At 42.2% G+C, this 12,651-nt stretch overlaps 1 protein-coding gene across 1 annotated transcript in view; it reads left to right on the top strand.

Annotated features, from left to right (window-relative positions):
- The window catches only part of ANGPTL4 (angiopoietin like 4), a 33,181-nt gene extending 21,292 nt beyond the window's left edge, over positions 1-11,889 (top strand). Inside the window, exons 6-7 of the mRNA XM_033955923.1 lie at positions 9,483-9,758; positions 10,502-11,889. Coding sequence (XP_033811814.1) covers positions 9,483-9,758; positions 10,502-10,683 — 458 coding nt within the window. The 3' untranslated portion in view covers positions 10,684-11,889. The remainder of the gene's footprint in view (positions 1-9,482; positions 9,759-10,501) is intronic.
- The last annotated feature ends 762 nt before the right edge of the window (positions 11,890-12,651 follow it).

Below are 12,651 nucleotides of genomic sequence, written 5' to 3'. Positions count from 1 at the left end.
TCTGCTACCGTTTTTGCTAGGATCTCGCCATTAAGGGTATAAGACTTGCATGGATTTTGGCTGCCCAGGTGCATAATTTTGCATTTTTTGGCATTGAAGTTGAGTTGCCATGTCCTAGACCAGCGCTCCAGCAGGAGTAGGTCGTGCATCATGTTGTCGGGCACTGAATCTTTGTCTGTTGTGCATTTGCCCACTACATTACTTAGTTTGGCGTCATCGGCGAATAATGTTATTTTACCTCGAAGCCCTTCTGCCAAGTCCCTTATAAAGATGTTGAATAGGATTGGGCCCAAGACTGAGCCCTGTGGCACTCCACTGATCACCTCCGTCATTTCGGAGGGGGTGCCATTCACCACCACCCTTTGAAGCCTACCTCCAAGCCAGTTCCCAACCCATTGCGTCAATGTGTCACCTAATCCTATAGAACTCATCTTGCCCAGCAACCTGCGGTGTGGTACGCTATCGAATGCTTTGCTAAAGTCCAGGTACACGATGTCCAGGGACTCCCCAATATCCAGCTTCTCCGTCACCCAATCAAAGAAGCTGATCAGGTTGGATTGGCATGATCTCCCCTTAGTAAATCCATGTTGTCGGGGATCCCGTAGATTCTTTTCATCCAGGATTTTATCCAATTGGTGTTTGATTAGAGTTTCCATTAGTTTGCTCACTATCGATGTTAGACTCACTGGTCTGTAGTTTTCTGTCTCCATCTTTGAGCCTTTCTTGTGGAGTGGAATGACGTTAGCCGTCCTCCAGTCCAACGGGACGCTGCCTGTACTAAGGGAGAGGTTGAAGAGCGCGGACAGTGGCTCCGCCAAGACATCACTCAGTTCCCTAAGCACCCTGGGGTGCAGGTTGTCCGGCCCCATTGCTTTGTTAACCTTGAGCTTTGACAGCTCACCGTAGACACTGCTGGGCGTAAACTCAAAGTCACTAAAAGGGTCAACTGAGCCAACCCTTGTCTGTAGCTGAGGGCCAAGCCCCGGCGCTTCTCGGGTGAAGACTGAGCAGAAGTATTCATTTAATAGTTGGGCTTTTTCCGAATCCTTATCCACATAGTCTCCGTCTGGATTCCTAAGACTTACAATCCCGCCTGAGTTTTTTCTTCTGTCACTGATATACCTGAAGAAGGATTTATCTCCCTTCTGGATGTTCTTTGCCAGAGACTCTTCCATGTGGAATTTAGCCTCTCTGACTGCTGTTTTGACGGCTTTTGATTTGGTCAGGTAGTCTGCTCTAGAGTCCTGCTTCCCTGATTTTTTGTAAGAGATGAAAGCTTCTTTCTTCTCCTTGATGAGGTTTGAGATCTCTGCAGTAAACCACTGTGGCTTATTGTTCCTTCGCCGTTTACTTACTGATTTAACATAGCGGTTTGTTGCTTCTTGTATGGTGGCTTTCAAAGTCGACCACATTTCTTCCACATTATCAGTTTCAGCTTGGCTTTGTAGCGCCTGGTGAACGAAGTCTCCCATTTCTTTGAAATTTGTGTCCTTGAATTTGAGGACCTTGGTCAGTGTGGTAGATTTAGTGAAACCTTTCCTGAGATTGAACCATACCATGTTGTGGTCACTGGAGGCCAATGTGTCGCCCACCGAGACCTCTGTGACACTTTCTCCATTGGTAAGTATCAGGTCCAGTATTGCCTGATCCCTTGTTGGTTCCAACACCAGTTGCCTGAGTCTTGCTCCCTTCATAGTGTTTAATAGCCTCCTGCTGCTTCCGGAAGCAGAGGTAAGTGTAACCCAATCCACATCAGGCATGTTGAAGTCACCTAGCAATACTGTGTCCCCACGCAAGGTGATATTTTCTATATCTCCGATTATTTCCATATCCAGGTCATCCTGTTGTCTTGGGGGTCTGTAAATTATGCCAAGATACAAGCATTTGTCTTTCCCTCTGGCCAAATTAACCCAAAGGGATTCCCCAGTGTACTGGACATCTGTGATTCTCGTGACCTTAATGTCATCTTTAGTATATAATGCTACACCTCCTCCCATTCTGCCCTCCCTGTCCCGGCGAAGCAAGTTGTAACCCGGTATGACCATATCCCACCCGTGGGAGTCTGTGAGCCAGGTCTCGGATATCGCCACCACATCCAGGTCGGCATTCCTTATTTCTGTTTCCAATTCCAGGATCTTGTGTCACATCCAGGAAAATTAACTACTTCCGGAACACGTCAAATTTCAGTTTTCGGAATTTCGGATAAGCGATCTTGTACCTGTACAGACAAAAGATTCTATTAAATCTTTAAGTATTTGGCTAGACAAGGAGGGGAAGAACCTTAGTCTTGACTCACAATCCTCGGACTGCCACCAAGGTCAGATTTTCAGGATACCCCTATTAAATATGCCTGAGAGAGATTTGAATGCCTACTGTCTCCATTTTATGCAGCCCACTTACAACAGTATGTTCCTGAGAGGCAGTTGCACTCAGAGACTTCAAGTTACCTAGTTCCTGGCTGGAGATTTTAGCATAGGCCTGGACTTCTGATGACCCCATCCTTAGTGTATTATTGAACTTGCAGCACCAATTTCAATGGGAAGGATCACGCAGTACAAATCCCGCACTGCTTTGGGATGCAAGTTCAAAACCAGGATGTTTGTTTTCTTTCTATTTGAGCTGACAGCCAGTTGGGTTTTCAGGGTGTCTTGAAAAAAAGATCGTATCAAGTCTTTAGCAATGGTCAGTACTCCAATTCTTGGAGTAACCTTTGTGGGGTACCTCAAGGTTCACCATTATCACCCATGTTGTTCAACATCTATGTTGCTTCCTTGGCCAATCTTTTACAAAGCTTAAATGTAATATTGTACATTTATGATGATGACATCACAATACTGATACCGGTCATTTCTTTTACCACTGAAATAAAAAATCAGATTACTTTTATCCTAAATCAGATTGAACAATGGACCATTGAATTTAAATTGAAATTAAACACTGAAAAAAACCAGATTCTTTTTGGCTAGTCCCAATGATAAAATTACGGCTAAAACTCTGTTTAAGAGGACAAGAATATCCAATAGCCTCGTCTTTTAAAATTTTAGAAGTCATACTTGACCTCCATTTAACCCCGGGGGAGCATACTGATATGCTTGTAAAGAAGTGTTTCTTTGCATTATGGAAGTTGCATTCCATCAAAAAATACTGTGACCCTACTTCTTTCAGATTACTAGTTCAAGCATTAATTTTATCTATTCTTGACTATTGCAATATAATCTATTTGGGAGCTTATAAAACTGTCTTAGGAAGATTAAGGCTAATCCAAAATACAGTGGTCGGTTTAATTTTCAGATTAAAAAAACAGAAACATGTCAGCCCTTACTACCATCAGCTGCACTGGTTGCCAATGAAAGCAAGAGTACTTTTCAAATTTGTTTGTATTTGCTATAGGATGTTATTTTGATTAGCTCCGCTATATCTCCTCATTTTAAATGGTACCATTCAACTAGACCTAATCATCGTACTGGTTTATTTACTTTTCCTAATCCCAAAAATTGCTGTTATAAAAAATATTTTGATTGATCTTTTGGCTTATTAAGCAGGTAAAGTTCAAGTATGGTTAGATGACCTGATTCAACAATCTGCTCAACCAATGAAATTCAGAGCCATGCTCTCAGGGCCTTTAGAGGATGGGGCAAATCCCCTGAAGGCCCTGACCACACATTACTTATGCATACTAAACGTGGCTTACTTCCCAAATGTTAGCCCTAAACATACAAAAAACAAAAGCTCTACTATTTCCATGGAAACAGGGAATAAACTTGAGTGCTCCCTTTACCCTTGATAACACTCACCTGGAGCTTGTATTATCCTTAAATGCTTGGTGTCATCATCGATGACAAACTTTCTTACCATAAGCATATAAGTAGCATCATAAAATCTTGCTTTTACAGATTATGAATGATCCGGTCAATATCTAAGTTTCTAGAGCCAAAATCTTTAAATATACTAATTCATTCTTTAATTATTGGCAAACTTGATTATTGTAACACCATTATTAATAAATATTACGCAAAAGGAAAAGAAACGATTGCAAATCATCCAGAACACCGCCGTTAAACTTATTCATAATGGTAAAAAATATGATCACGTTACTCCTTTTCTGATCAAATCTCACTGGCTTCCCATTAATCACTGCATCACTTTTAAAATTTTATTACTAGTATTCAAAACCCTTGTTACTACCTAACTCCAATTTATCAATAAAGCACTTATTCCTTACAGTACATCGTGTTCCCTTCAGTCTACTCTTGGTGGTTCCATCCCTGAAAATTATTGGAACTTGACGACAAGATATATTCTCGGTGATGGCTCCACAACTTTGGAACACTTTACCTCAGCAATTGAGAGAGGAAAATAATTTGAGTCATTTTAAAAGTAATTTAAAAAGCTTTCTTTTTAAAGATATAAATTATGTTCAAAAAATTTTACATTACCCTCCAGGTTTTCACCTTCCCCCTCCTAATGTTTTTTTTCCATTTATGGTTCTCTTCTGTACCCTAAAAATATTGAATTGTAGTTCTGCCCTTTTTTTACCTAGTGTCTCTGTTGGTCTTAACTATTGTTTTAAAATTTTTAAACATTATGTTAAAATAAATGTTGTGATTTTTCTATGTTTGTAACTCGCTTAGTAAAAATTAAATTAAGCGACTCATCATATTTCAAAATAAAATTTGAACTCTGTAGCAGTTGTGCTTGCAGCTGCTATTATAGAATACTAGTGTAAGTCTGCATTTATGCACCTAACTTTAGTTGTGAGCACTTAAAATAGATGTAAGCATGCCCGCCGCCATTGAGCTAAAGGTAGGCAGCTTGACACACAAACAATAGTATTCTATAACCTGTACATGTAACTGGCTGACACCCTGGACCTTTCCTATGCCCCTCCCTGGTCCACGTGTTCCTTGAAGTTGTGTGCTATGGAATTTGAGTGCACATCTTACAGAGCAGCGACTAAGGACAATTACACACACAACTACTAATTGGTACTAATCAGTGCCAATTACAGCCAATCATTGAATTAAGTTAGACATACAACTGACTTTCTATAACTTTGCGCAAATTTGCATGCTAGTCATAAATTTGAGTGCACAAGCTTATAGAATTAGGGGTATCGTGACAGAGTGAGTAAACAGATTTCCAGCCCACCACCATCCATATAGGAGTTACCCTGATTGGCAAAATCTCAAAAATTATTATAGCTTGCAGGTCATAGAAACATAGAAGATGACGGCAGAAAAGGGCTACAGCCCATCAAGTCTGCCCACTCTGCTTACCCACCCCCTGTCTATGCCCTAATGACCCAATTTCCTTATCTTGACCCTCGTAGGGATCCCACATGGGTATCCCATTTATTCTTAAAGTCTGGCACGCTGTCTGCCTCGATCACCTGCACTGGAAGCTTGTTCCAATGATCAACCACTCTCTCTGTGAAGAAATACTTTCTGGTGTCGCCATGAAATTTTCCGCCCCTGAGTTTGAGCGGGTGCCCTCTTGTGGCCGCGAGTCCCTTGAGAAAGAAAATATCATCTTCCACTTCGACACGTCCCGTGAGGTACTTAAATGTTTCGATCATGTCTCCCCTCTTCCTACGTTCCTCAAGAGTGTAGAGCTGCAATTTGTTCAGTCTCTCTTCGTACGAGAGACCCTTGAGCCCCGAGATCATCCTGTTGGCCGTCCGTTGAACCGATTTAATTCTGCGCACATCTTTACTGTAATGTGGCCTCCAGAATTGCACACAGTACTCCAGATGAGGTCTCACCATGGCCCTGTACAACGGCATTATGACTTCAGGCTTTCGGCTGACGAAACTTCTATTGATACAACCCAATATCTGCCTTGCCTTAGATGAAGCCTTCTCCACTTGATTGGCAGTTTTCATGTCTGCACTGATGATTACTCCTAAATCTCGTTCTGCTGAAGTCCTAGTTAAAGTTTCTCCGTTCAAGAAGTACGTCCTGCATGGATTTCCGCTTCCGAGGTGCATGACCTTACATTTCTTAGCATTGAAGCCTAGTTGCCAGGTTGAGAACCAACTTTCCAATGTAAGCAGGTCCTGCGCCATATAATTCTGTAAACTGCATTCACTTACTATATTACATAGTTTGGCGTCATCGGCGAATAGTGTTATTTTACCTTGAAGCCCTTGAGTCAGATCCCCTATGAATATGTTGAAAAGGAGTGGACCCAGGACCGAGCCCTGCGGCACTCCACTGGTCACCTCCGATGTTTTAGAGAGGGTACCATTAACCACCACCCTCTGAAGTCTGCCACTTATCCAATCATTGACCCATGCAGTTAGTGTCTCTCCTAACCCCATCGATTCCATCTTGCTTAGCAGCCTGCGGTGTGGGACACTGTCAAAAGCTTTCCTGAAGTCCAGGTACACGACGTCCAAAGACTCTCCCAAGTCCAACTTTCTTGTTACCCGGTCAAAGAAGCTGATGAGATTGGATTGGCAGGACCTACCCTTGGTGAATCCATGCTGACTGGGATCCCGAAGATTCCCTTCATTCAAGATCGTGTCCAATTTGCTTTTAATTAGTGTTTCCACACTATTGTGGAATAGTGTGCAAAATAGTGTTTGCACACTATTGATGTGAGACTCACCGGTCTATAATTCGCAGCTTCTGCCCTGCAACCCTTTTTATGCAGAGGAACGACATTAGCTAATTTCCAGTCCAGGGGAACTTTCCCCTTACTTAGGGAGAGATTGAATAGCTCAGCCAACGGTTTCACCAGGACATCGCTCGATTATCTGAGCATTCTTGGGTGCAAATTGTCTGGTCCCATGGCTTTGTTCACCTTGAGTCTTGCCAGTTCACTGTAAACTTCACCTGGTGTGAACTCAAAATTCTGAAACGGGTCTTCTGTGCTTTGTGTTGCCTTCAACTGGGGACCGTGTCCCGGTGCCTCACAGGTGAAGACTGAGCAGAAGTATTCATTCAGTAGTTCGGCTTTATCGGAATCTGCTTCCACGTAACTTCCGTCCGGTCTTCTAAGGCGTACTATCCCGCCTGTGTTCCTTTTTCTGTCACTAATATACCTGAAGAAGGATTTGTCCCCCTTTTTAATGTTTTTTGCCAGAATTTCTTCCACTCGAAGTTTTGCCTCCCTAACTGCCATTTTGACCGCTGTAGACCTGGTCCTATATTCTACTTTTGCCTCTCTTTTCTCCGTGCGCTTGTAGGAGAAAAACGCTTTTTTCTTCTCCTTAATGAGGTGCGAGATCTCCGCGGTGAACCATTGGGGTTTATTGTTTCTTTGTCGTTTATTTACTGATTTTATGAAGCGGCTAGTTGCTTCATGTATGGCTGATTTCAGTGTTAACCACTTAGCTTCTACATCATCGGTCTCCGCTTAGGCCTGCAGCGTCTGATGGACGAAATCTCCCATGGGTGCGAAGTCTGTGCCCCGGAAATTGAGTACCTTTGTTTTCGTGTTTGATCTAGGGAAGCCTTTCCTAAGGTTGAACCATACTATATTGTGGTCGCTGGAGGCTAGCGTATCTCCTACTGAGACCTCTGAAACGCTTTCCCTGTTGGTGAGTACCAGGTCGAGGATCGCCTGGGCCCTAGTGGGCTCCGTTACCATTTGTTTGAGACGTGCTCCCTTTATGGAGGTTAAGAGCCTCCTGCTACCGCTGGTTGTCGCTGAAAATGAGTTCCAGTCTGCATCAGGCATATTGAAGTCCCCTAGCAGTACAGCTTCTCCTCGTAGAGTGATATTCTCTATGTCTTCAATTAATTCCGCATCCATGTCTTCCAGTTGTCTTGGGGGTCTGTAAACCACACCTAGATACAGGCATTTTTCTCTGCCTCTTGCCAGGTTTACCCAGAGGGACTCCCCGGTGTACTTGACATCTGTGATCCTAGTGGTTTTGATGTCCTCTTTAATGTATAGAGCTACTCCCCCTCCTAACCTGCCCTCTCTGTCCTGACGAAGTAGATTGTAGCCCGGTATAGCCATATCCCACCCATGTGAGTCCGTGAACCAAATTTCAGATATTGCCACCACATCTAGGTCGGCATTCCTTATTTCAGCCTCCAATTCTAGAATTTTGTTACCTAAACTGTGTGCATTGACATACATGGCCCTCCATATCTTGTGTTTGCTAAGTCCCTGTGAGGCGTATCCTACCCGAGTTGGTGTGACTCCCAAAGAACTGTTTGCAATGTGGGTACTTACCTTGGACATGGAAGCGGAGTTTCGACTCACTTCATCAGGATAATTCCTTTCTGCACTAATATGTGAATGGGTACCCTCCCCCGACTTACCTAGTTTAAAGCCCTGTGAAGCAGGCGGGCTAGTCGGTGTCCGAAGACGTTCTTACCCCTACTGGTCAGATGGTCCTTTGCTTCCAGACAGATTTGCTAGGGCATCAGGCTGCCCAGTGGTATAAATTAATTTTTGAATTCTTGAATAAAAAAACCAAAAAATAGTCTTAAGGACATTTGGAGCATCGAGATAAAGCAATATATTTCTGCATCTCAATGGCCACGAATTTGGACTTGGAGGATGAGATGTACAGCATCAGCATCTATGAGACAAACATGGTTTTTTCTGTTACATAGATTGTTTTGGACCCCTGTTAGGTTACATAAATTAGACAGTTCTAAATCTAATAGATGCTGGCACTGTCATTTAGACATAGGGACGCTGGATCATCTGTTGTTCTATTGTCTTTTGATACTCAGCTTCTGGAAGTCAATATGGGGATAGATTAACCTCATATTGGAATCAACAATCCCTTTGACGTATGAGGCAATCATATGTGGAATATTGCTGCATATCAAACCTCCCATGGATCGCTACAAAGGCAGGCTTTTTTTGATTATGACAGGGATAGATATGCAAATGATAACCCGCAATTGGAAAAATTGCGATCGCCTCAACTTTCCGTTTTGGTGGGCCAATTTATGTTTTAGGGTACAAATACAAAAAAATGAATGCGGATATGTTGGAGCATGGCAAATTATTTAATTTGGTTTGGGGCCCGTTGACAACCTTTGTTAATTCAAAATAGTTGTCTTTGTTTAATTTTTTTGTTTGTTTTTTATACATATCCAGGACGGGAGTGGGTGGGGGCTTATTTCTTGATTAAATTGTTGGAGGGGAGGGATATTTATCTTCTGCATTGTTATTAATGGAATTTAAGTGCTTATTTTGTTATTAATGCTTGTATAATTCATGGCACTTTGTATTGGCTTTGAAAAATGAATAAAGATTTAAAAAAATTTAAAAAAATTCAGTAAATAATGGATTTATACAATTACTGACTTCTTTTGAAGACTGACTTAACCAGGCAATATTTTGCATGTTTCTGCAGTCCTGCATGACTCTGCCACTCGAGCCCTTGTGATTCTATACTTTTGTATGGTCCTTTCACTCTGGGCTGTTGTGCAAGTGTCTCATTAGGCTTTCTCTGTGTGTTTGTGGGCAATAGTTATTGCACACATTAAACAGTGTCACTGTTCTTGCAGGGGAATTCTGGCTGGGCCTAGAGAAGATGTTTCATCTTTCACAGCAGAGACCGGGTCGCCTCCACATTGAGCTGCAGGACTGGGGAGGGCAGTCTCGGTATATTGAGTTTCTCTTCAGCCTGGGAGGGCAGGACACAGGCTACGCCCTGCATCTCCATGAGAGAGTCGCTGGAGATCTGGATAATGCTATGAGAGAGGTTGAACCTCTCCGATTCTCCACCCGGGACCAAGACCAGGACCTGAAACCTGACACCAACTGTGCCAAGCACCTCTCAGGTAGAGTGTCAGTTGACCACCTACACTCAGCTTATGAGTCCCAGTATCACAACTCCCAATTCTTTTATTCTTGGTTTATGAACCTTCTCTTTATAGTTTGTAATAGGGTTACCATATGGCTCCAGAAAAAGGAGGATGGAAAGCCCAGATGCCCATTTCTGTCCTCCTTACTTCCATTACTTTTAGTAGAAGTAAAGTCTGGATGTCTCAATCCGTCCCCCTTTATCTGGAGTCATATGGTAACCCTAGTTTGTATTAAAATACAGTCCATAAAAACTTTCTGCTAGGCCTCATTGTCTCTGAGTACCAGCCACTGTTTTCTCTTGGAAATGTACAGCATTCTCTCTCTCTCTGCTTCCAGTGATTGCAACTGTCTCTTCTCTGTAATTTTCCCTCTTTGTACGTACCAAAGATAGCCTTTTCTCTCTTTACTACTCTTGAACAGGAGCATTCTTGCTCTTTTTTTTTTCCAATTCTTTATTCATTTTTTCATCCTACATCAAGTACACAATATTACATCAATTGAATCATACACATCAATTGAAATTCTTTCGATTGTCATCTTGCTCTTTGAAATTAGAGCAGTGTCTCTTCCCGTTCTGCTCTGTGAAACAGTGTGGCTGCCTCTTCTCCCTGCTCTTGCTGATGGCAGCTCTCTCTCTCCTTGTCTCTCCTCCTGCTCCCGATAAGGATGCTGCAGTCTCTGAAGCTTGCATTAATAGCGGCGCTCTCTTTTTCTGCAGGTGGCTGGTGGTTCAGTTCCTGTGGTCATGCCAATTTGAACGGAAGATATTTTCACTCCACCCCACGGCAGCGGCATGAGAGGAAGCAAGGAATCTTCTGGAAAACCTGGAAAGGAAGATACTACCCTCTGAAGGCCACTGTTATCAAGATGCGGACCATGGAGCCTGGGTCAGATTCTTAATCCTGGTGCCCAGCCCACTGGGCTGCTCCCTGGCAGAGACTTCTGTTGGCAAGATGGAGGATTCCAGTGGGTTCCAGCACTGTACTGTTTACACATCAAGAAGGAATGCAAGCATGAGTGTTCTAAATAGAACAAGAAAACCACAAAGGAAGCTCCTGAAAGGACAGTGGAGAGACTTTTAGAGCTTGTGAGCAGTATCTCCATTCCATGTTGCCACTGTCCTACTTGAAGGCAGAGAGCTGTTCCTAGAGACATGTAGCAGAACCTTTTCTTACTATATATAAGGCAAATTCTTAGGTACTGGAACAGTGCCCAGTTTTACTCCAGGTGCTTCAGTCCTAGGTTTTCTAAATCCCATCTCGGATGTATCCCAGGTACAACAAGGAACCAAAGAATTAAGACTGCACCCAGATAAGTTATATAGGGATGTCAGTGGGCCTTGTAAGTTAATTTTTTTTCTTTCAATTCCATAACATAACAATAATTCTGGATTTCTAATTTCTTAATGAGCTGGGACTGATGGCATCTTGGAGACTGCTCATCAATGATACATACTTTATAGGGTAAGGGTACCTTTCATGTTCCAACATAAAATGCAGCCCATGTTCCTTAAGCTGTTATAGATATCACTAGGAGAAATACCCCAGACAATGCTATTAAGTTATCCAGTTCCTGGAACACGATATCAGTGAGCCCTGGTTTTGAACTAATGTAAAAGAGGCAATTCCTAATACAAGGTATAATGAGCAAACCAACAACAACAGAAATCAGAACTAGTAGGAGCTTTACAACATTTATGTATTAAACTATAAAACTAAAACATCCAAGTTGGTTCAAAAAAAGGCCAGCATTCCAGCATGACCACCTGCATCAGGGGCAAGTTTCCAAATTTTATTTAAAATTTGATAAAAAAACTTTTATAATAAATTCAAAGTGATGTACATTAATAAAATAATCAGATAGAGACGTACAATGGACATCACAAACTAGAGAGGGGGCTAAAGGGTGGAACTACAATTTCATAAGAAAAAGGACAATTAAGGGATTGGGTTGCTGGTAGCTAGAAATGCTTATTCTCGAGGGTAACATAGTAACATTGTAGATGATGGCAGATAAAAACCCGAATGGTCCATCCAGTCTGCCCAACCTGATTCAATTTAAATTTTTTCTTCTTAGCTATTTCTGGGCAAGAATCCAAAACTCTACTCGGTACTGTGCTTGGGTTCCTACTGCCGAAATCTCCGTCAAAACCTATTCCAGCCCATCCTCCCCCAAACGGCCATAAACAGACACAGACCGTGCAAGTCTGCCCAGTACTGGCCTTAGTTCAATATTTAATATTATTTTCTGATTCTAGATCCTCTGTATTCATCCCACGCTTCTTTGAACTCAGTCACCATTTTCCTCTCCACCACCTCTCTCGGGAACGCATTCCAGGCATTCACCACCCTCTCTGTAAAGTAGAATTTCCTAACATTGCTCTTGAATTTACCATCCCTCAACCTCAAATTATGTCCTCTGGTTTTACCATTTTCATTTCTCTGGAAAAGATTTTGTTCTACGTAAATACCCTTCAAGTATTTGAACGTCTGAATCATATCTTCCTTGTTCCTCCTTTCCTTACATACATATTCAGGGCTTCCAGTCTCATTGTAGTTATAAAGAAGCAGAGGATATCTGTTGATTTGGGCTAAACTAATTCCTGAAAGTGTCAGCAAAAAGGAAACTTTTTAGTGAACTTTTGAATCTTTCTAATACTGCTGCTTCTCAAAGATGAATAGGTAAATAATTTCATTGCTGAGGGGCTGTAACTGAAAATATTTTGTTTCATCTTGTATTAATTGCCTTCAGAGAGGGAATTGTAAAAAGGTGTTGGTTTGTAGATCTAAGTATTCTAGATGTAGTTTGAGGAATAAGGAGCCTGTCCAAGAAAGCCGGCAATTTTCACTGTCTGGTTTTGAATGGTAG

The sequence above is a fragment of the Geotrypetes seraphini genome, chromosome 8 (assembly GCF_902459505.1).
Source record: "Geotrypetes seraphini chromosome 8, aGeoSer1.1, whole genome shotgun sequence".
Taxonomy (NCBI): Eukaryota; Metazoa; Chordata; class Amphibia; order Gymnophiona; family Dermophiidae; genus Geotrypetes; species Geotrypetes seraphini.
This window is presented reverse-complemented; position numbering and strand designations above follow the sequence as displayed.